Below are 23,968 nucleotides of genomic sequence, written 5' to 3' on the forward strand. Positions count from 1 at the left end.
AAAAACAAGGGAGAATATTAAAATGGTAAACACATCTTTAAAGGAAGGACCACATATTAATTGGTTAACAGATACAATGAAATAATTATGATAGAAGAAAATGATTATTTTTACTAGATATGATTAAAAGGATCGAGTTGGGTTTTTTTCCTTTTCCAGATAGCAGTTGTGAAATTCAAGTTGCATTTGGCTTAGAGGCTTTGGCAGAAACTGTATCCATAATTGAAAGACTGGAGTTTTTCATTGTAAAAACAACTTAATAATTAGCTTTAAAATACATTGATTAGGAAGTGATATATGCCATGTATGTGGGTATAAACTGGCATTTTTCTCATGAAATACTTGCAAAGTGCTGAGCAGTCAACTGTTATTGTTTTCCCAATCTTGAGAGAGAGAGAGAGAGAAATGAAAAGAGCATGATATAAGAAAAGGGTTTTTTGTGCAAAAATTGGATCTGCATGAGGGGGAGGGAAATCTTCTCCATGAATGTTTTAGTTATGTTACATTTCTTCTGCCAGCGACACAGCTGCTGCATTCAATAGGCATTGGAATGGTTTGGATTTTACACGAATAAGGTCACTTTTTTGGCTTTAGCCTGTTTTATTCCCTCTCCAGAATTCCTAAGTTGGAATCAGTGAGCATATTGAATTAGTCCTATGTTAAGAAAAGATATACAGTGAGAAACAAAAAAAAACCCTCAAATTCCATTTTACTTTTTAATATTATCTTGGTATACATTGCAAACAGGAGTTATTAGAATAAAATAATATAGAATTGTCTCTCTATGGGGGCTGAGATCCACAAACAACATTACTGGCATATTCATTTTGATAACACTTTGTCGTTAAGTAATTTTTGAAAAATAAGTTAAAGCTAGTTGCTGCTGCCACTGACTTGTTTGAGAGTCTTCCTTAGTAATTAATTTTGTTGTGAATGAGTCAATAGCTAGAATATTGACAAAGAGTAAAAAGGTGAAGATAAAGGACCCCTGGAAGGTTAAGTCCAGTCAAAGGCAACTATGGGGTCGCTTTCAGGCTGAGGGAGCCAGTGGTTTGTCCACAGACAGCTTTCTGCGTCATGTGGCCAGCATGACTAAACCACCTCTGGCGCAACAGAACACCGTGACTGAAACCAGACCACATGGAAACGCCATTTACCTTCCCGCCACAGTGGTACCTATTTATCTACTTGCACTGGAGTGCTTTCAAACTGCTAGGTTGGCAGGAGCTGGGACAGAGCAACGGGAGCGCACCCCATTGCGGGGATTCAAACCGCCGACCTTCTGATTGGCAAGCCCAAGAGGCTCAGTGGTTTAGACCACAGCGCCACCCGTGTCCCTTGGCAAAGAGTACAGCCTCCATAACAGACTAAAATGTCAGTTAAGACATGTAAAATCTTACACGGGTCTTAGAGGCAGGAAGAGGTTCATCACTGTGGTCAAGTTGGGAGCTTGAAAGCTGGGAAACCAATTAAGAAGACAACCCAGAAAAAGTCCAAAGAAGAGGTAATTGATAGAAGACAGTGTGTTCAGAAACAGGAACCTGCGAGAATAATAGCTTTAAAGTGGTAGTAGCATAGGGGAAGGCAAAGTTAAGGAAAGTAGGGGCCATTGAGAATGAAACCTCAAACAGAATGTAAATATAGAAGTTTAATGCTGATAGGGGGTTGTAGAGAGGACAGAGGAGACTTTGGATCAAGCAGTGGAAATCCAGAGGTAGGGTGGTATTAATAGTATGTATAGTATTTGTCTGCTTTAGTCTGCAGTCCAATGCATTCTTACCTGAGAATAAGATCCAATAGAGCTTACTTCTAGGTAGAAATGCATAGTGTTAAATAGTGCTGTTAGTGCTTCATGAAAGCAAGTACTCTTGATCAAATTGTTGCAAGTCCAATTAAGTGAAATGGAATATATTTCCAGGTAAATGGATATAGTCGCTAGAAAATTATTTCTTTCCTTTTTCCATTTCATAATAACCTAAGACCTCACCAGCCAAACCAATAGATTGGCCTCTTGGGTTTCTGATTTGTTGAAATAAGTTAAATTGAGCTTCTCTGTGGTCAGCCACTGTTTACCCTTACAATTTGTATAAGTAATAATAAATGGTTATGGTTTAAAAGTAAAAAGCACTGGTTTCATTTTCAACCATCATACAGTCCCTTAAGACCTTCAACAGTTGTGAGTAGTGTTTGGGGGGAAATTATATATAAATGGACAGTGAAATTTGTAACAACTGGAAAGGCTGTTGGATGCATCTGTACTTATCTTGAATAATGGAACGACAGCTGCTGCACACAGATATTCTTCCAGCTCCTAAAGTATGTGGTGTGTTGGCATGTTCTATACATCTGTTGTCTTAAAGAGTAGGCAGAGGGCTCACCCCTCAGGTTAGCGCTATGATTCTTAGTATGTGTTAGTACTTTCTATACCATCATAAAAAAAGCCTGCTAGATCAAGCCAATGGCCCATCTATCCCACCATCTTGTTCTCACAGTGGCCAACCAGAAGGCATGCATGGTGAACTGCCAAAATCATTTTCACACTACACTTTCCCCACTTAAAATGTTACTACAACTCTCCCGGACAGCATAATCCAGCTTCTTTCCATCTGACTCCCCATACTGCCATATTGTAGACTTGGATGTCTTCCTATGGTTATAGCCTATCGCACAGCCATTTCAAACTCCTTCACCAGCATAATCTGTAAGGTAAAGGTAAAGGGACCCCTGATCATTAGGTCCAGTCCTGACCGACTCTGGGGTTGCGGCACTCATCTCGTTTCATTGGCCGAGGGAGCCGGCGTACAGCTTCCAGGTCATGTGGCCAGCATGACTAAGCTGCTTCTGGCGAAACTAGAGCAGCGCACGGAAATGCCGTTTACCTTCCTGCCAGAGCGGTACCTATTTATCTACTTGCGCTTTGACGTGCTTTTGAACTGCTAGGTTGGCAGGAGCAGGGACTGAGCAATGGGTGTTCACCCCGTCGCGGGGATTTGAACCGCCGACCTTCTGATCAGCAAGTCCTAGGCTCTGTGGTTTAACCCACAGTGCCCTGTAATAAAACTAATGACTTTGGGGAAGGGCCTTCTCATTGTCCCCAGTGCCTCTTTGAAAAGTTTTAATGCATCTCCTAGCATAGGAATCAACTCCCAGGGGCCATGGGGGCTTCGGCCCCCCCAATAAAATGTTTGAGGGGCCCGGGGGGGCCCAACGTTGATGGGCATTCCCATTTAAATAGTGTGTGTCCATTGTGTCATGTGACTGATTATGTGGGGTGGAGCCTACCTGGGCCCCTACAATATTTTATTCAAGTTGACACCCCTGTCTCCTAGTGACTAAGTAGATGTTAATTCAGAGGAAAGCAAACGTTTATTCAGATCGGCAGTGGCTATAGTTGCAGGAGAAATGGACGGACGTATGATGCTTTCTCACCACTGATGACACTTCAAATTAATAGGACTTCTTTCTGATTAGACACATTTAGGAATGTGGTATAATTATAATAATATCACCTCCCTAGCCCTAGCCTACAAACTGAGATTCCTGATAATTCCATATGTTTGAAAATAAGCCCTACTTTTCTTGAGAATCACAACTCTACTAATATATTACACATTGGAATCATTTGAATTAGACGTTCATAGGCCTACACAGAATACGTAATAGAAAGCTAGAAATAGAAATTGCAAAGAAATTGGACATTTTTGAGCTATTTCTAAGGGAAATTGGCAAAAACAACACTGTCAACATGGGAATTTAGCTTGCGGCTGCAGTATTCCGGATATTCTAGGAAATTCTGGACATATGGCAACCCTAATTGTAGAGTTGGAAGGAATATGCAGTTGTCCCATTTGGGGATCAAACCTGCAACCTTGTCATTATCAGCACCATGCTCTAAACAACTGAGCTATACATGCTGGCAATAGAATTGTAGTTTTAAAAAAGAGCAGCAGGTGATTTCCCCCCATATGTCCTATATATCAAGCTGGTACCAAGCAGCGATGAACAAGCTCAGACAGGATCGCAATAAAAAATTAACATGTACAGACATTTTTGAGTGAGAAATAGTATTAGCCCTCTCCATCCTCTCTCCAGCTGCAGGAAGAAAAGTCTCCTGGTCTTCCGGTTGTACCTCCAAAAGCCATCAAAATAAGAATAAACATTAATACCGTCACACATTTCCCTGGCTGAGTCCAAACAGAGCTTTAAATACATTTTCCTTGCAGCTGCTCCTTTCAGTGGTAACATTTAGGAAATGTTTTCTAAGTATGTTCCTGAGTTGTATGTATGCTGCTTACTATGATGTCATCTCATCCTTGAAAGTAATGCTTTTGTGATTGCCTTTTGATGCCACTCAGTTTTTATTTACTAAAAAGCTAATTGATTAACTTAAAGTTATTTCCTAAGTAGCAGCCAGCTGACTACCCTCAGAGCAGCATGGATTTTCTGCTGGTCAACACTTTTATGGTGTGTGCTTAAAGTAATTTCCTGCTTGGCAGGGGGTTGGACTCGGGGGGGTTTCCTGCTTGGCAGGGGGTTGGACTTGATGGCCCTTGTGGTCTCTTCCAATAACCAAAAACCAAGGCTGACCATACCATTAGGCAGAGTGAAGCAGTAACGATTTTTCATAGTTTCCCCATTGGCTCCTAGCCAGTATATTTCTATTTTGTAAGAATTGTGCATTGTACATGAATTCTCATTCGCTCAATTACTGTTGTTTACTTAATATTTCAGGTAAAGAAAAATCACATAAGAACAATATGATAGAACATATGATACGTCTGTCACACAATTCTTCAGTTTACCTTGTAGATATGCAGTGATTTCTTTTAAGATTTGAAATGTTGAAAAAGAATTGAGTTCCCCCCCCCCAAGCGAGTTTAGATTCTAATTTTTTTTGTTATGATTTTAGATTTAATTAGGTGCCATCAGTTGTTTTGAAACAGTTACTTGAAATGGTCCTTCTGGAGTCACTAAACAGCATTCATTTTAGATACTCGGCAACCCAGATTCTCATGTATTTCCCGTTTTCATAGCCTTGGCATTTCTGCCTGTAGACTCACAGGCTCTGTCTGCACTTAGCTTTGCATAGTACAATGTGCGCATTGTTTCACATCCTACTGGGTATAATTTGCATACATTTATTCCCTGATTACAGTAGATGGAATAATAACTTTGTATGAATAGTTCGCTACAATTGAATGTCATAGGAGAGGGAGGGGGGACTGTGAAAATAAAAGTTTAAAAAGTATTTGCAATCCCACAGGAAAGCTGGTATCAAAAGCTGCTTTTGCCAAGTATTGAGATCTTGATGGTCATGGGAAGTGAATGTGCCACTGTTGCAGCTAAACTTAACAATATTTTCAGTTTCTTATGAAGTACATAGGTTGGTCTTAAAGACTTAAATAAACTGAAGCTTTAAATATTTTTATCTGTATCTCTAACAGGAAAGGAATTAGTGGAATCAGTGCTCACATTAAAAAATTAGTTCCGTTACATTTTATTTTGGAAAGAAAGGAGAACAAGGACACACCTATACCATCTATTGAAGAGTATGGCACGTGGCCCGCTGTTGAGCATCCATGCCAACTTACATAATTGCACTGTACAGTGGTACCTCGGGTTACATACGCTTCAGGTTACATACGCTTCAGGTTACAGGCTCCTCTAACCCAGAAATAGTGCTTCAGGTTAAGAACTTTGCTTCAGGGTGAGAACAGAAATCGTGCTCCAGCGGCGCGGCAGCAGCAGCAGGCCCCATTAGCTAAAGTGGTGCTTCAGGTTAAGAACAGTTTCAGGTTAAGTACGGACCTCTGCAACGAATTAAGTACTTAACCTGAGGTACCACTGTAGTTCTTGGTGGCTGTTCTAGTTTGGAAATGGAAGGAGGAAAAGGAATAGCAGTAGTTTTTAAATAGCAGTTAGAGGTGTATAGTGGCCCTGGGGTGCAACATCCCACCTTCCCCCCTTGAGGTAAAACAGGACATGCCACCCTGCCCTGCTGCCACTCCTACCACCACCAGCGCCACCATACTTACTACCGCCTCTTGCACCACCCGCTCTGCCACCATTGCACCACACACCCTGCCACATGTGCCGCTGGAGGAAAAGTGCTGCCTCCACTGGCACTGATTTTGGATGAAACCTCACACCAAATGGATGCTATTGCACCCCACGTAATGGCTGAGAGAGCCCTTATAATGCCACCTGGGCATTAGTTTTAATCTTGGCTGTAATAGGACAATTAAAACCTACTACAATTGTAGTAGGTTTCTCTATCTCTTATAAATTGGTTATTTGTGTCTTTTAATCTGACCAAATACCACTTGCATGCAATGTATACAGTGAACAGCTGAACTAAGAAAATGTATCAATTATTTGAAGGAATTAGGAATACAACTAGGAAGACATCCGCAAAGTATATATCAGACATTTTTTAATGCTTATCTGATAGACTATGCACTAGTATTGTGAGATATAAAATACCTGAGAAAATATGGGGGATTCATTTATTTGACTAAAGAGTATGCAGGACCAATGGATTGTGTCCAGGGGTGGTTTGAACCAACAGAGAACTCTTCTGCATGTGGAAGGCGGGAATTGCAGCTCCTGTGCTTCCAAAATAGCTGCTCTTGGGAGTTTAGAGAGCCTCTCTGGAACAGTATGAGATGTGGTATTTAGAGCAGAAGGGAGAAGCAGGGAAATTATCTGCCATAGCTTCCGCAAGAAGTGGAAGGCAAAACCACCAATGGTTATAATCCAATGCATACATTTGACAGTGTATTTCTTGCTAGAATTCCATCTTCCCATTTTTTAGGTAAGAGAATGTAGGAATGGGTTTCCCAAAACCCCCTTTCTGTTCTGTTGGGCTGCAAGAACTCAGTATAGGCCAGGCATAGGCAAACTCAGCCCTTCAGATGTTTTTGGGACTACAACTCCCATCATCCCTAGCTAACAGGACCAGTGGTCAGGGATGATGGGAATTGTAGTCCCAAAACATCTGGAGGGCCAAGTTTGCCTATGCCTGGTATAGGCACTCTTTCTTGTTTCTCATCTGAAGTGATGATAGAAGTGCTTTCCAAGTGCTATTTCCACATCTTTTAGCTGATCTAATGTCTTTGAGCATCAGATAATACAGTTAGATCCCTACTAGGTACTGTACTGAAATGCCCTACAAACTGGAAAACCCTTTCAAGGTCTTAGAAAGGAGGAACAGGGAATATTTGTCTTTAGCGAGCTTTCCAGAGATTGATACATGGTGGCTAACAGCTTATTCTGAAGGCTGAGAACCAAGGTTGTGTTTTTAAAATAACCTCCTTTTGTTTCATGATAATAGAAAACTAAAACTTAGTGGTTGGTTCTTACCAGCACAGAATGTGAAAAGAAACCACTTGTGACCTTATAGCCCTTTTATAATGTACAGTTCTTCTGGCTGTGAATTTACCATCCATGTTGATCTCCCTAATGTTGTGCAAATAATAACTGCATTATTTCTCACCACATCATGCATCCAATATCTCTGTGCCAGACTGGGAGGCTATGTGAAAGGTGTGTGTGCATGTTACCATGTGCTGACCACTACCAGAAACACATACTAAGTTGAATCTTTCCCTAATTAACCTTTGGAGTTGATCCCCTTTCCTTGGATAATCCAAAATAACAATGCTGCAGTCTCTTGTTTTGTTGTATTGGAGGAAGGAGGGAGATACTGCAGTATCAAATTTTCAGGGAGACTATTTCTAGAGACTTGGTAGGACCCTTTCTTATGTCTCTTGACAGAATTGTGCTCTGGGCAGCTGCTGGAATCTCTGGGGTGCTGATTTCCAAGCTGTGTGTTGCCCAACTTCTTTGTCTCCAATGAAGTTGTCCCATTTGCACAAGGATTTCTGCTTGTGCAAGGAACCTCCCCTCCCTCTCCTTTCCCCACACACCCATCATGCCCTCCATATGCCCCAGAGGCTTGGGGAAACTCCCAGAAGAGATTTAGGGGGTGCATGGAGAAAGAAAAGTTGCCCCAATTTTGTTCAATGCAACACATAGTTAAGTTGTATCAGTGCTTTTTTTCTAAAAAAATTTTTAGGAGTACAGTGGACGCTCAGGTTGCAAATGTGATCCATGTGGGAAGCACTTTCGCAACCCGCAGCACCGCGTCTGCGCACGTGTGGATAGTGATTTAGCGCTTCTGCGCAAAGCACAACTTAACACTTCTGTGCATGCACAAGCGCCAAAACTCAGAAGTAACCTGTTCCGCTACGTACGGGTTTGGCGCGGTGCGCAACCCAAAGCATCTGTAACCTGAGGTATGACTGTACTCTCATTGTGACTCAAGAAAATCACCATTTTATAGTTCAAATCAGGAAAAATAAATACAGTAAATGGACAAAAGTACAAAGATTCACAAAATGTTCAGGGGTATGTGTACCCCTGCGTACCCCCAGAAAAAAAAGCACTGAGTTGCATTCCTTAATTTTAAAACTTACATATAAATGTCAGGACTTCTACGTTGCCTTTCCTCTTGGGCAAAACAGTCAAGTGTCAGGAATCCAGCAGGGTCTTGTGTAGCAATTGTCTGGTTTTTACCCTGAGAAACTCAAGAGAGATGAGGTAGACCAATAGCTACCTTGCCCACAGCATGGTAGCACAGTTTCAGAGATGCGCATTGATGTACCTTTGGCCAACCAAGAGAGGCAGGATGTTGTTTTAAATCTTCAGAACTCCATTCTGGCCACACAGCCAATAGGATTTTTCCTATAGATTTATCTGTTGGAGAGCAGCCGTCTCTTCCGTTTCACCATTTCCTGTTTAATTGAGCAGAGAAGTGAGGATCTGAAGATTGGCTTGGCTTCCTAGTAGTGTAGCCAGTCATCTATTTACAAGAGAGAGAAATGCTTCAAAATGACCACAGTCTCGCTCTTTCTTCTTCGTCATGAATAGTGTAATGTTGCTTAAATAAACCCAGTGTCATAGCAGAAGTTTCTTGCTCCATTAAGGAATATAATGGGGTTCCCTGTGTTCTGGTGGCTGCTTTCTTTGCACACAGAAAGCCTTCAGCTGGGATTAATTTGGTATTCCTCGTGAGAGTTCACATGCAGAAAAGACCCTGTATCATTGAGACAAAGCTATTACATTAGTCCTTCCTTCCTGCATTATAGTCTATTACAGTACTTTTTAAAAAAATAAGAAAGGGCTGTATTCTCTGCATCCTTTCTATGAAGATTCCTATGACTTCTTGTCATTGGCTTTTATAATTTTGATAGAGGGGAGTGGATTATTTGGCTAGTTTAATAAGAGGTTAAGGTCTGACGCTAGCTAACAGTTTTATGTCAACGTAGAGTGGAACAATTCATTATGTGTTGGTCTGTTATGTTTGTATCAGCAGCTGAGGATAGTTTCAGGCCATGCCAAAGACCAGATAGACAGTGTGTGTGTGTTTAACTCTTTCTTCCTTAGCCCTGTCTGCTGAAAATAGCTCCTCAAACTGCTCTATCTCTGATTTTGCAAGGAGAAAGCCAGTGGTGGGCTGTTGAGCAGATGGCAGCTTAAAAGGATGGGGTTAAGCCAGTGTTTCCCAACCGGTGTTCCGCGGCACACTAGTGTGCCGCGAGACGTTGCCTGGTGTGCCGTGGGAGGGAGGCGGGCGAGTTGGGCGGCGAGAGGCGGGGCGGCGGCAGCGAGGAGAGGCCGCCCAGCGCGGGGCTCTCGCCGTCTGCCTGCCTGGCTGCCTGCGTGGCGCTGACGTCACGGGGCTGTAACGTGCCCCACGTAGGCACACGCGGGGCGGCGAGCGAGCTCCCTCCCACATCCCATCGCCGGCTCTGCACCAGGCGGTAGAGCTCGGCGAAGTCGCCGCGCTGGAAGGCCAGCAGCGCGCGCGCCTTGGCCAGCAGCGCGCGCGCCTTGGCCAGGCTCTCGCCCGCCTGCGCCTCCAGGCACGGCGCCTCGGCGTCGGGCGGCAGCGAGCCCAGGAAGCGGCCCAGCCGGCCGGGGTCGCCCGCCTGCAGCAGCGCCTCGCACACGCACGAGACCTGCTCCGCCGAGAAGCGCGGCGAGCGCGGAGGATCGGGCGCGGCGGAGGCCAGCCCCGTGCTTGGAGAGGACGCAGCAGCCGTCGCCAAACCCGATCCTCCTCCTCCTGCTCCGCCGCCGTCCTCTGGCTCTCGGCCGGGAGGAGCCTGTGGCGACGGGGCGGGCGCCGAAGTTGGCAGAAGTTGGCGCGCCTCCTCGGCAGCGCCTTCGTCCTCCTCCTCCTGCCTCTGCTCTCCTCCAGCGGCGGGGGTGCGCCGCCCTCCCCGGCCGGGGGGCTCGGCGGGGCCCGCGGGGAAGGAGGCCATGTTTGCGGCGCGCGGGATCGCGGCCCCCCTCGCCCGCCTCCGGCCCGCTCTCCTCCCGCTGTGCGCTGCCCTAGCCGTGCGGGTCTCCTCCCCCTGCGCCGCCGTCCCCTTTCCACATCCTAGGAGCCGCGGTCCGCCTTCTGCCCCCGGGCCGCGGCGCGGCTCCCAGCCCGGGCTGGCCTCCGCCTCCTGGGACGCGCGCCCACCCCCGCGGCCCCCCAAACTTCGGAGCAACTCTCCAGACGCTTCTCCCCCGCCTCGGTCTCCCTCCTTTCCACTTCTCTTCCCCCCTTCCTTCCCTCTTTCTTTCTCTTTCTCTCCCACCCGCCTTTCCTTCTATTAACTTTCCTTTCCCCTTCCCATGTAGAACAGTCCCTGCAAATAAAAACGTAGCATATTTGGAAGAGGGATGCTAGCCTAACCATTACCTTCTATGCTGTTACTATTTTTTTATTTTTTATTACATAAGTAAAAAGTGACCTTTCCCCATCTGGCATGGTGGTGTGCCTCGAGATTTTTTTCATGAAACAAGTGTGCCTTTGCCCAAAAAAGGTTGGGAAACACTGGGTTAAGCAACGCCTCACCACTCTATGAATTGTCTGTTTGGAGTGAAGACATGTACAGTCGTACCTTGGATCTCGAATGCCTTGGTACTTGGACATTTTGACTTCTGAACGCCGCAAGCCTGGAAGTGAGTGTTTCGGTTTGCGAACGTTCTTTGAAACCCGAACTTCCAACGGGGTTTCCACAGCTTCCGTTTGGCTGTAGGAGCTTCCTGCAGCCTATCAGAAGCCGCACTTTGGTTTCTGAACATTTTGGAAGTCAAACAGACTTCTGGAACGAATTACGTTCAACTTCCAAGGTACGACTGCACTTACTTCACTTCTGATATAAACAGAATTCTTGGGGAAATAATAATGTTCTATGTGTGGCTGCATACACACCATATATTTAAAGCACATAGCTTCCTACAAAGAATCATGGGAACTGTAGTTTACCCATCATACTCTGAGAAGACCTATGGAAGTAAATGGATTTAAGTAACTTGTGTCCAAAGATTTCAGTGGGCCTAGTCTATGACTTAGTTGGATAGCACCCACTGAATTCTTCATAGAAACAAACTTAAGTAAAAACAGATGTTACAATAGTGCTATAAAGCAGCCTTCAAGATTATGTCAGGCCAAAACCAGACTTCCACCACAATGTTTTTCCAGAGCTGGAAATAAAAGCCTCAAGGGCAAAAGGTTGCCTGTGATCTTATTTTATAAAACAAGTGCATATATGTGATTACAGTGGAGCAAAATCTCTTGAAAATTCTAGTTGTGGTGTTTGAGACTATTTGAGTCTAAAATGAGAAGCAGCAGATGTTAATTTGAGATGTTCCTAAAAGCAAAACATTTTGACCATATTGAGCTCTACAGCTTGGACATGGAAGTGTACAGTTTTCTCCATGGTCAGGTCTATAAGGTTTTCATAAGCCTGACCCAATTTTTTTTAGATAAAAAGGTATGAAGTGTATAATAGGGACTTCTGAAGTTATTACTACTAGACTTATAGAAAGGCTAACCAGAATATATTCAAACCAGACAAAATGTTTTTCAGATATTCTCAGACTTTCCTCTCAAGTTCACAGATTGTCTTTTTGTATGTTAGCAAAATATGTCATCTGAGCTAACTGTGCTTGAATAGCAAGTGATTTATTTTCTTTGTGCAATAAACTAAGTCATTTTTGTTTTTAATATACTGTGTTTGTTTTACTGCCTTGTAAACATATGGTGTTCTCCTGTCACGTGACAGAACTTTTTCTGTGCTGCATCTTTGGAAGGCTTTGTTCTTCAGGCTAGTGTGGATTTGGAACATCTGCAGGACAGTCATCAAAGTGCAAAATCTGATAATTTATACAAAATTTAGAGCAGCTATTAGAAAATAGCTGGGTTCTGTTTCATGGCACCACCTCTGTAGCCCGCTGTTTCCAGGTTCTTTGCACCTTTCCTTCTTTCTACGTACCTTCTGTATGTGCTGAAACCTTGCATATTGTCTGAAAGCCTAAATCTTTTGAAACAAGATTCCTTATGCCAAATACAACAAACATACAGAAACAAAAAGTCATGAGGTTTTTTGTGGAAGCAGGATTGGGGGAGCACTTCCAATTTGCAGATGTTACAGCTTTCTTCGTGTAGTAGTTTATAAAGGAACTACTGTTGCATTAGGCACACTACAGGGTTTTTTGGTGGAGGGGGAGTTCTTTGTTAATTGGGTGTGACTTTCATAAAATTGTGTGGCAAATAGAGCCTCACTTTCATGTCCCTTAAACCCATACAAGAAGTATGAGCATGATTCTCATAGTTAAAAGACGTTGGCAGGACTGGAAAATTAGCTGATAGGCAGAATGCATCTTCCCCTTTTGAAGATGCTGAGGCCTGGAGTGGCTCCTTCCTGCTCATGCTTCCTGAACATTACTGAGGATAAGTATACATAATACAGTCATACCTTGGTTGTCAAACACCCTGCAACTCATGTTTTGGCTCCCAATCGCCGCAAACCCAGAAGTGATTGTTCTGGTTTGCAAACATTTTGTTGGAACCTGAACATCCAACGGGGCTTCCACTGCTTCTGATTGGCTGCAGGAGCTTCCTGCAGCCAATCAGAAGCTGTGATTTGGTTTTTGAACGTTTACATTCTTGGATTCCATTCGACTTCCAATATAATTTAAATATAATTTCCCTCTCTTTTTTTCATTTCAGGTTTTCCAAGACCTTGGTACTTCAGTATTATCCAGTGCTTTTAAAGGATACAACATTTGTCTTTTTGCATATGGACAGACAGGTTCAGGGAAAACATACACCATGATGGGCACTCCAGTGAGTTATATTCTTCAATACATTATGTGTTTTGCTTTAAATATGCTAATGCCTCAAGTTCAATATGCAGCAGAATGTTTTGGATTTTAAGCATTGGTGACTTAGGACTCAGCTATATAGTTGCAAATATAATGTTTTAAGTGCATTATACAAATGTGACACTAGATTGCGATGGTGAGCTTAATGTCAAATTCAATTTTTTTTTTTTGAAATGTTTATTAAAAAAGCATTTTCACAGTGGTTTTTTATGTTTGTCTGGATTCTGCCTTAATGAGATGGATGTATGAAAGTGATGTCATCTTGGCCTGGTTCACATATCACATTAAAAACCATAGTTAGAAGCAAATGGCGATGTGATATGCACACAGAATATGCTAATGCATGCTGATGAAAAGTTATTGCTCTGCTTCTCTCCCACTCCCATTTCTTCAATACTGCAATACCAGAGAGCAAGTCAAGCTTGTTGTGATATCTAAACATAGGCTTGTTTCTCTTCAAACCACAAGTGCTAATCAAGGTTTGTTTTTGAAACTGACTCTTGGGATTCTTTCCCTCTTTCACCCTATGTTCAACGTTAGGCACTATCAAATGTTAAATTTTTGAAGCTAAAAATAGAGGAAGTTCACATTAATACGGACAATGAGCAAGTTACATGCGCACCAGTATAGATATTAGCATAGCTGAAGCATTTCAGTTCTTCAAGGCAGTATTGCTTTTGCCATCCTAAATTGTTTTGAGTGCAGTTGTCCAGTCCAGAAGGCCACTTCTAGTGTTGTGAATCTTGCTTAATCCTGCTATGTACTGTGAATCTGTATGATTTAAACTAACAGGAGTGTTTGATTAAAAAGAGTTTGTTGTTGCACAGGGGTCCGGACTATATGATTTTCAATTATTATAACTTATTGGTTTGTAGCCAAAATTACGCAAACAAGTCTTCTGTCACAGCAGGGCTTTCTCACCCTCTCCTCCCCATTGCAGCCTCCTTTGCTTTTCACTATAGTTTCTCTTGAGAATTGAGCGGCCTTCAGGAAAAGCCTGGGATTTGTTATTTGTGTGGGGAATGCATTAGGTGGTGGCAATCAGGAAAAACTAGACAGAGGCAGCGTGTGGTGTGTAGAGGTCACAAGTGTGTGAGTTCAAACAGTCTTCACTGATTTTGAACACACACACTTTGCACTCTCAATGGAGACATTGGGGGGAGAAGCAGTGAGGATGAGTGGGTCAGAAACTGCACAAGTGGACTTCTGCACAATGCAGTTCTTGTTTCACTCCCCAATTCTGTCACAGAACAACTCTCCAGTTTTATGATCTGACTCTACCAGTTATCTAAAACAGTTTTGCTCCCATAATAATTCCCTTTTTTTTTAGCTTTCCATGCTATAGTCACATGGTACCAAGGAAATTTTACCATTGTTTAAATACCAAGCGATTCTTTATAAACACAAATGAACAGCAATCTTGTCTCTTTCTTCACTTTTCAAGGCATCCATTGGATTAACACCTCGTATATGTGAGGTATTTATTTAATTAAACCAAATATTTACATTGTTAAAATTTCATTGATTCTACCCCTTCACCCTGATCCAGAAAGCAAAAAATGAAAATGTCTGATTTCTGTAGGGTCTGTTTTCAAGAGAAGATGACTATACAAAACAGTCAGCATCATGCAGAGTAGAAGTCAGGTATGTGTGTTTCTATTTCCCTTTGTCATGTGATTCTGTAGGTCTTTACCATTCTAATTCGTCCTCTAAGGCTGTAGCCCTAACACCGTCAATGATTGTGGCTGGAGTAGTTAAATATACTGCTGGTTCTGCGACCCTTCAACATCCATGCCGAGGCAGCTGGCTCTGAGGCAGCTCAGGACTTCATGGTCACCATGACAACCATGGAGCTGTCCCAATATGTCACCGGCCCAACGTACCTGGCAGGCCACACTCTGGACCTTGTTTTCTCGACTGGGCAGGAAGAGGGTGATTTGAAGGTGGGGGGACATTGACATCAGTCCCTTGTTATGGTCAGATCACTTCCTGTTGAGATTTAGGCTGTCAGCACCTTTCCCCTCCGCAGAGGCGGGGGGGGGGGGACACCTTTTAGGAAGGTCCGCCCTCGGAGGCTGATGGATCCAGTGGGATTCCAAACGGCTCTAGGGGTTTTACCAGCTGATATGACTGGTGCCCCTATCAAAGCCCTGGCCGACCTCTGGAACACCTGAATGCCTCGGGCTGTTGACATAATCGCCCCTGAGTGTCCTCTCCCACTTCATGGAGCCTTTTTGGCCCCCTGATATACTCCAGAGCTTAGGGCGAGAAAACAAGCTAGGAGACGGCTTGAACGCAAGTGGAGGAAAGATCTGAATGTTAGGCGCTAGACAATGTTATGACTGGACAACCTAGAGGTGGATTAAGTGTGTCTGGTGGGCAGGGCAGAAAGGCATGATCTTCTTTCCTCATCATGCGTAGCTTCTGCTTGTGAAGAAGTACATCCAGGCTGACCCAGAATTCCTGTATCATTCCCTCTACTTTTCAGTTTCCTTGAAATCTATAACGAGCGAGTCCGAGACTTGTTAAGGCAGTCAGGCCATAAGAAGCCATACACTCTTCGTGTCCGTGAACATCCTGAGATGGGTCCATATGTTCAAGGTCAGCGACTTTTAACATGGCAAATTGATATTATGTGCGTGATTTGTTCATTTTCGTTTTTCCTTTGCTTTCATTAATTATATATGGGAAGAAAGATATGGATAATAATAGCAGCCAGAGCGACGGCATAAAAAGTACACTGTAGTGGAAATGGCATCTGTCCAAATTCTGGGAATCCTGCTTGAACATTCCATATATGGTGGTTGTTGCCTAGCGTCTGTGTCTTCTGATAGGCCCATAAGTTCCAGCAAAGCTCTGGTGCACTTCTGTTGCTAATGATGAAACATTAGCAGTTCAAATGCTCAGAAGGATTTGGCTAGATGCCTGAAATATGTGAAATACTGCCTTTGTTGAACAGTGTCATGTGGTAGACTTAAAATGCTGTTGTGAGACCACATAAACTAAATTGATTTTAAACTGGTGATTCAGTTTGAGTTACTAGCCAGATGGTAGCTTGGTGCATGTATATGCATATTTAAAAGCTTTTTAGTAAGTAGGATAATATTTCACTTTACTTCTCCCATCTTTCATTTGAATTATTTATTTAGAGGAGCCTTTCCCAAACTAAGTGGACCTTCAGATGTTTTAGACTGTAATTTCAATCAGGCTCAATCAGTGTGGCCAGTGGCCCAGGGGTGACTGATGTTGGGAAAGGCTGCTTTTAGATGAGCAGTTAGCAAAGAAAAGTGTGGTCCATATATTTCTGCATATATTCTTAAGCTAAGCTTTTCAGAAAGTGGTGATGTTTTAAAAAGGAACACTATATCCTAGTAACTGCATATCCTTCAACTGTCTTGATAAAAGCGGGGCATCCAGTTATTTCTCACAAGAGCATGGCACCCATTTTGGGTTCTGCGATCTCATCCTGAAAAAAGCAGGGCCACGATCTTGTGTGGCACCCCAAAATGTGTGCTTGGGGGCATGAGAACACAGCCCCCCTCAAAACACATCTTTTGAGGGCCACGATCCCGTGCAGATCACGTCACTTGCATAGAAGCATGACCCTAGACACACATCCCAGTTTTTCACCTCAGCGTCTTGGAGGGTATGTAACTGAAATAGGTGCATGGGTTTTAAGGAATTTACTGTGTGATCTTATGCCTGTTTACTCAGACATAAATTCCACTGCATTTCATGGGACTTGCTGCCAAGGATGGTGGATTATGTGTGTAGCCCTAGAATCAAGATGGCTTTGTAACTTGTTCAGCCAAACTCTCCCTGATCTAGTGATATCTTGTTGGAACCTGTTCCAGAACAAACTCCCTTGCCTGTAAATTATTCCTGTGAAGGGATAGTTCTGCAAACATAAAGGGATGGAGCTGCCTCCTCCATAGAAGTGGAAACTTTAAAATACTTCCAATTCTGCATTGCGGGCATTGCCTACCTTAAAGACAGATCACAGGATTTTAAAGTACTTGGAAATGCGAGTGCAGCAATGGAGCCAATCTGCTGCTCCTCTTGGTTTGCATGCATCATGCCAGTGTCCCTACCCCCATTGTCTTTCCCACTCCTGGTAAGCAGCAGCTACACACCTGCCAGGAAGTTAATGTTGCAGCTCCACCCCACCAGGCCAGCGGCTTCTGACTATTCAAAATGAGCTGAATCACACCAGTCCATGTTTTTTCCATCATGGAATTTTGTTATACGGATAACACTAGCACAGTTTTAATTTCTGCAACAAAGGGCAAAACTTAATTTTTCTATTATTGCACACATTGTGCTTTTTAAAAGTCCAGGCAGTAAAGAGTTTATAGGTAGCAAAAACAACCCGAAAAGTCAGCAGTTTGCAGGAGAGTTGTGAAGTGTGTGTACCTGCTGGTTTCAGTTAATGAACTTAAGTTTAATTAGAAATATACTGCATAACTGCAGGCTATTGCCTGTCACGGAAAACAGCATTTTTTGTTATCATGCGTCCCTCATGAGTCTAGTAAAATAAAATGTGGAATATGACATCATTTCATTGCTAGTTCCTCTGCTCTGCTCTGCTCTGCTCCACTCCATTGGCTGCAGCAAGATGCATCTGTCACACATTTTGTTTTAATACATGTTTTGGGGGTGGGAAAAAACTATGTGGGGAGAGAGAAGACTTTGAGCAACAGTCTCACATCCTCAGTAATGTTTAGTTCTGGCCTTAGGTGCAATTAAAATATGCAAGTTTTGGTCCTATGCTTCTTGCATTCCTAGTAAGCTTATGTATGAACAAGGCACCCGTCTTTGTGTCAGCGGCATTTTGCCTCACTGTTTATACAAGCAGCACATTTTCCAGTTGCAAACCTCAGTTTTTAAAAAGAAAGGAACGGTACCAGATGTTTTTGGTAGTTTCCATGCTATCATTATTTACAGTAAATAATTTCTAGATCTTAGCCTTTTAAAACTCTGAAAGCCTTTTAATGCTACCTATTGGAATGGTTACAAAATTCTCTCTTCCAGATGGTTCAGCTGTTTAGGAACCAGCATCTTTTAACATCAGGAAATGATGCAACGCAGGACCAATTTTTAGCCTGGAAAGACTTTCAGATCTTTGTGATATTTAAAAATGGTCACTCATTTCTAAAACAACCACATGGTGCTTTTCCTGCTATTCCATCTCTACCACCATTGACATACCTTAATTTTATATGACTTTCCGGAGTAAAATGTGCAAACTACTGCAGTAGCTGTGAGAGATCTTCCAGCAGTTGTGCTCTCTGAATCCTATTTGAGATGCTGTAGCGGAGGGGTATTACAGAACTGCAAACGGCTTGTATTTTTGCATTCTTTATTTTTGTTGCAACTTAATTTAGTAGCAACGTGCTTGCATGCAGCTGTAAATACAGAACAGTGTGTCACTACCAATGCAGCAGCTCATCTTTCCAATGTTGGGCCTTTAATATTATTAGTTCTGAAGTTGTATTGCTGCAGTATGCTGCTCTCTAGTGGGACTGCAGGGACTAATTCTGAATTCTGCAGTGTAGCATCTCTGTCTTGTAGTTTCCTTTCTTGCAAGCTTACAGAATGGTTTTTTTATAGTTAAAAATTGTTTTCACTTTTTTTCTTGTACTAATTTGTTTTGGTTTATTTATCTGTACTCAACACAGAAGTGATTACCTAGTTTTAGAAAGGTTGTTCACATTACGTTATTGTCAAATCAGTTGTTTTGATTTTTTTTTCTTCCTGCACAATCAACCACAGTTCAGGATCCCAACAACTGTAAGTGACATAAAAGCACATGTCTTGTTTCTTGCAGAGACACTCTGGAATAAGATTTGCTACTACACTCTTTCCTCTCAGCAGTACACAGGCAGAAATGCTCTTGCATGGGGTTATCTGAATGCACCTGACTATATTAGGTCTAAAAATAGAAAGCACGTTTCATTAATGATGGGTCCTATTGTGTTTAAAATCGCTGTTAGGTCTGTCTCAACATGTGGTTACAGACTACAAACAAGTAGTTGGACTTCTGGAAGAAGGAATAGCAAACAGGTATTTTGCTTTTTAAAACTCCAAAATATGTTGCCTCCTTATTTGGTCAGTTGGTCCCTTACCTTTCCCGCCCTGACCTGGCCACAGTGATCCATGCGACGGTCATCTCCAGGCTTGACTACTGTAATTCGCTCTACGCGGGGCTGCCCTTGAAGCTGACCCAGAAACTCCAGAGGGTGCAGAATGCTGCAGCGAGGCTTCTCACGGGGTCTCTGCCATGGGAGCATATTCACCCAGTGCTTTTCAAACTGCACTGGCTCCCGGTAGAGTACAGGGTCAGATTTAAGGTGCTGGTTTTGACCTTTAAAGCCCTTCACGGCCTAGGACCCTCGTATCTACGGGACCGCCTCTCCTGGTATGCCCCACGGAGAGCCTCAAGGTCCATAAATAGCAGCACTCTAGTGGTCCCGGGCCCTAAGGAAGTTAGATTGGCTTCAACCAGAGCCAGGGCCTTTTCAACTCTGGCTCCGTCCTGGTGGAACGCTCTGCCTCATGAGACCAGGGCCCTGCAGGATCTGATTTCTTTCCGCAGGGCCTGTAAGACAGAGTTGTTCCGCCTGGCCTTTGGCTTGGAGCCAATTTGATTCCCTCCCTCTCTTTCTTTTTTCTTTTCCTTCTCCTCCTGCGAGGAGGCATTTTAATATTTTAATGTTTCAATATTTTAATGTTGTATTTTAATTTTGTTTTTAAGTTGTAATCATTAAACTTGTTTTTATTATTGCTTGTAAGCTGCTCTGAGCCCGGCCTTGGCTGGGGAGGGTGGGCTATAAATAAAAATTATTATTATTATTCTTATTGATTTTTATTCCTGTTACTCCTTTTTACTTCCAATCATAATTAACAGATTAATACTCTAAGGGAAAGTCCTTTCACTTCTGGTTTCTAGGGTAGAACTTTAGAGCACAGGTGGGGTACCTGTGGCTCTCCAGATGATGACCCAAACTCCCATCAGCACCAGCTAGCATTACCAGATGGGATTTAGTCTACAAACATCTGGATTGCCACAGGTTCCTTACCGCTGCTTGAATAACATACCTGACAACAGATATGGATAGTGTTCCCAATCCAATCTTGGAACTATGGTGTCAACTTGATTCTTCTGCTTCTTAATATTGGCTGTCATCTATTTTCTATACCGACTTAGAGACAATTACTTTTAAACTTTTCTGCTTTTTCTTCTATATAGAATTACAGCAGCCACACACATTCATGATGCCAGCAGCAGATCCCATGCTATCTTCACCATCCAGTATACTCAGGTTAGTCCCATTTTCCATTGGAGAATTTTTGAAACTCACAAAGATAAAAGTTTTTGGCATTGATTTGAATGATCAATCCATTTTATCAAAATGACTGGAATGCTTATAAGTCTTTCTTTTTTTAGTTAGTTAATTTCAATTGGACCACATGGAGTCCAATATTTGCCTAAAACTATGTATGTGATGGAGCTCTTTTGACCATCTTAGTCCTTAGACCAGCACACATTAGGATCCAGACCATTGAAACCCTATGTTTTGTGAAGGTCATGATATATATGCTTACCTTTTGTGGTGTTCTTATGTGGCAAAATCCACACAAATTTGAATTTGTTTCCTTTCAGGCTATATTAGAGAACAATCTGCCCTCTGAAATTGCAAGCAAGATCAACTTAGTGGACCTTGCAGGCAGGTAATATTTTGCTTTTTAATATAGCATTTTTAAGCCAGTTGTTTTTAAACTTTCTGCTTTTTAGGGAAGGATTTTCATATCAACTTGCTTGTCATGGGGCTCCTGTGTATTGCAGAGGACTCTGGGGCATGTTCACACCTAGCTTCAATGTAACCACCTTAACATAATCCCACATTGTCATTGGAAGGGAAAACTGTGTTTCAAGGAAGCTTGTCTGCCATTAAAGGTAAAGGAACCCCTGACCGTTAGGTCCAGTCGCGGATGACTCTGGGGTTGCAGCGCTCATCTCGCTCTATAGGCTGAGGGAGCTGGCGTTTGTCCGCAGACAGCTTCCGGGTCATGTGGCCAGCATGACTAAGCCGCTTCTGGCGAGAGCAGCACATGGAAACGCCATTTACCTTTCCACCGGAGCAGTACCTATTTATCTACTTGCACTTTGACGTGCTTTCGAATTGCTAGGTGGGCAGGAGCTGGGACCGAACAACGGGAGCTTACCCCATTGCGGGGATTCGAACCACCGACCTTCTGATCGGCAAGCCCTAGGCTCTGTGGTTTAGACCACAGCACCACCCACGTCTGCCATTACTGATTAGTAACTTGTAGTTTTGGGGTACTCCAGAATTACCCAAACACAGTTTGAAAGCTGAAAACCACAGTCATAAATGGATGCCACATTACAATTTTTACTTTTGATACACTCAATTCTAATAATATTTTAAATTGTACAGTGAAAGTATAGAAATTACGGCCAGCTAAATCCTGGAGACAGAGGAGGCAAAGTAGGAAGAAGATATGGTTTTGATAGTATCAAGCACCAGAAAAGATTAAGTAAAGATGTATGTGTACATTTCTGGTTGTTTGGTGCAATTTAGGTTAGCAATACATATTAAAAAGCTTTGAAATGTTTTTACCTCCTACTGAACATATCTAGGTCCTTTGGAAGCAAGCATATTTACATTGTTTTGAATCAAACTGGAGCAGCAAATGCAATGTAATCTGTTGAGGATAAATGAAAACATTTATCAGAGATACTATCGTTTACTCTAATAGTGAACTTTGATGGTCGAATGACAATCATTGTGGAAGAAAATGGGACTACCACAAAGTAGTAGTTTCTTCATAGTTGGGGAACTCCTCGGGTATGCAAAAGAATATGAGATTGTAAAATTAAGGAAGGATTTTAAAACACAAAATAGCTTGACAAGGACCTAAAAACAATGAGTATATAGAACGTTGAGGGAATCTGTTTTTAAAAGAGGAGAAACGCCCAATGCCTGAGCCAAGGTCTACCCACATTTGAAATTTAATAAAGTTGTGGCCAATTTAATCCCATAGCACGTTGTCTTGAGTCGTTATTCCACATGACGGGGGGACCGTGCAGGATCTGGGGACTCCGCCTGTCCACGCAATCTGTTTTTAAAAGAGGAGAAATGGGGGAGAGGGCTAGAATTGGCCTAAAAGCTTTTACTATGTTTAGTATAGAGTGGATGCATGCCATGAAACAGACAAACAAACAAACAAAAACCCTATTTGGGTTATATATGGGGAGGTTTCAAAAGGAAACAAAGAAAACAACACTTGTTTTCTTTGCTGGTCTCTTCCTCCCCATCTGTATAGCAAACAAATGCTCAGGTTTAAGGGATGGCAACTAGTCTTGAGGCTGAGCCTTTCCCCCTTGAAACCTCATTGTCTGCTGGTGAGACCCAACAACAAGATCTCTGTTCCAGACAGAGAACAAGAGCACTCTTGTTAGCGATAAGTAGACATACACACCAGCAAACACTGTCAGTGGAAGCCCACAATGAGGCTTCCCCCGCTGCTTCCTCCAGTGTTCCCTGGGTGCCCCTGAAATTAGCTCCAGGAGGTCAGGAGAAGCCTCCAAACATGTGGGGAGGGTTTTTCCGACTAGCAAGCTGTTATGCTCATACAGAGAAAGCGTTCGTAATAGTACTGAACAATGAATTCCACTCACTGTGTTCAAAATTTGATGCTATGCTGTTGTATTCCATAGAACAGTGTTACTTATCTCCTTCTTTCCATGATTTGTTTTAGTGAAAGAGCTGATCCAAGTTACTGCAAAGATCGGATTACAGAAGGTGCCAATATTAACAAATCATTGGTTACTCTTGGCATTGTCATCTCCACATTAGGTATAAATAATGTTATCTTTCATTGGAGCAATAGCTAGACATAATGCTGCCATACAAAACGCCTTATTGAATCTTACTTTAAAATTTACCAGGCAAACAATAATGATGATGCATTATATTCTCATTTGGCATGATAAATCAATTAAGTGTTTGTAAACTATTACAGTTACTACCAAGGGAAACGACTTCAGCGTAGGACAATAAATTAAACATTGGCCTCATTTGAATGTCACAGTAAGCCAAACTATGATTTACCGGCAGCATACAGACTTGCTACTCTTCTCATCCCTAGTTTTTCATTCCCATATTGTGCTGAGCTAAGCCAAGGTTTACTGTGTCGTCCGCACCTATGCTCTTGTTTAAGCTCTCTTCTCACTCACCACAAGCTATACCCAAGAACAAACTCTTTTAACAATGCAGTTGTGTGATTTTGTTCCTGTTTATGTGGGGAAACATACAGTCTACTTCCAGCATTTTCAAAAAGAAAAACCTCTGTAGGACAGTGTGCTCTGGCGCAGGGAAGCAAGAGCAGAAAGATGCTGAATGAAGTTGCAAGTAAACTACCTTCTGACTCTGAATAGCAATGGCTAACAGGAAGGTGCCTCGTGTCATTAAAAAAAAATTGTGCTGGGTTAGTATGTTTGCATGGGACCTGTACAAAAAGGGAACATGTATCTAGCATCTTTAAATAAAAAAAGCTTGGAGGAAGATAACAGTGAGGGCTCATCGAAGCTTCCATTTGTGCCATGATTTGTAGGCACAGCTTTGTGCTTTCCAGACACGGGTTCGAGTGGTGTGTGTGTGTGTTTTGTCTCGCTGGAGAAACCTGTTTACCACTGAATCAGAACAAACATCAGTTG

General features: G+C 42.7%; 1 protein-coding gene across 4 annotated transcripts in view; it reads left to right on the plus strand.

The window, feature by feature from the left end:
* Positions 1 to 23,968, plus strand: part of STARD9 (StAR related lipid transfer domain containing 9) — a 113,693-nt gene that overhangs the window by 15,125 nt on the left and 74,600 nt on the right. For all 4 annotated transcript variants that reach the window (XM_082239026.1, XM_082239028.1, XM_082239025.1 and 1 more), the window contains exons 4-11: positions 13,073 to 13,189; positions 14,672 to 14,704; positions 14,810 to 14,871; positions 15,716 to 15,828; positions 19,221 to 19,290; positions 20,477 to 20,549; positions 20,891 to 20,958; positions 23,011 to 23,108. In XM_082239026.1, coding sequence (XP_082095152.1) covers positions 13,073 to 13,189; positions 14,672 to 14,704; positions 14,810 to 14,871; positions 15,716 to 15,828; positions 19,221 to 19,290; positions 20,477 to 20,549; positions 20,891 to 20,958; positions 23,011 to 23,108 — 634 coding nt within the window. The remainder of the gene's footprint in view (positions 1 to 13,072; positions 13,190 to 14,671; positions 14,705 to 14,809; positions 14,872 to 15,715; positions 15,829 to 19,220; positions 19,291 to 20,476; positions 20,550 to 20,890; positions 20,959 to 23,010; positions 23,109 to 23,968) is intronic.

This window comes from Podarcis vaucheri (genome assembly GCF_965113315.1).
Source record: "Podarcis vaucheri genome assembly, chromosome: 1".
NCBI classification, from domain to species: domain Eukaryota; kingdom Metazoa; phylum Chordata; class Lepidosauria; order Squamata; family Lacertidae; genus Podarcis; species Podarcis vaucheri.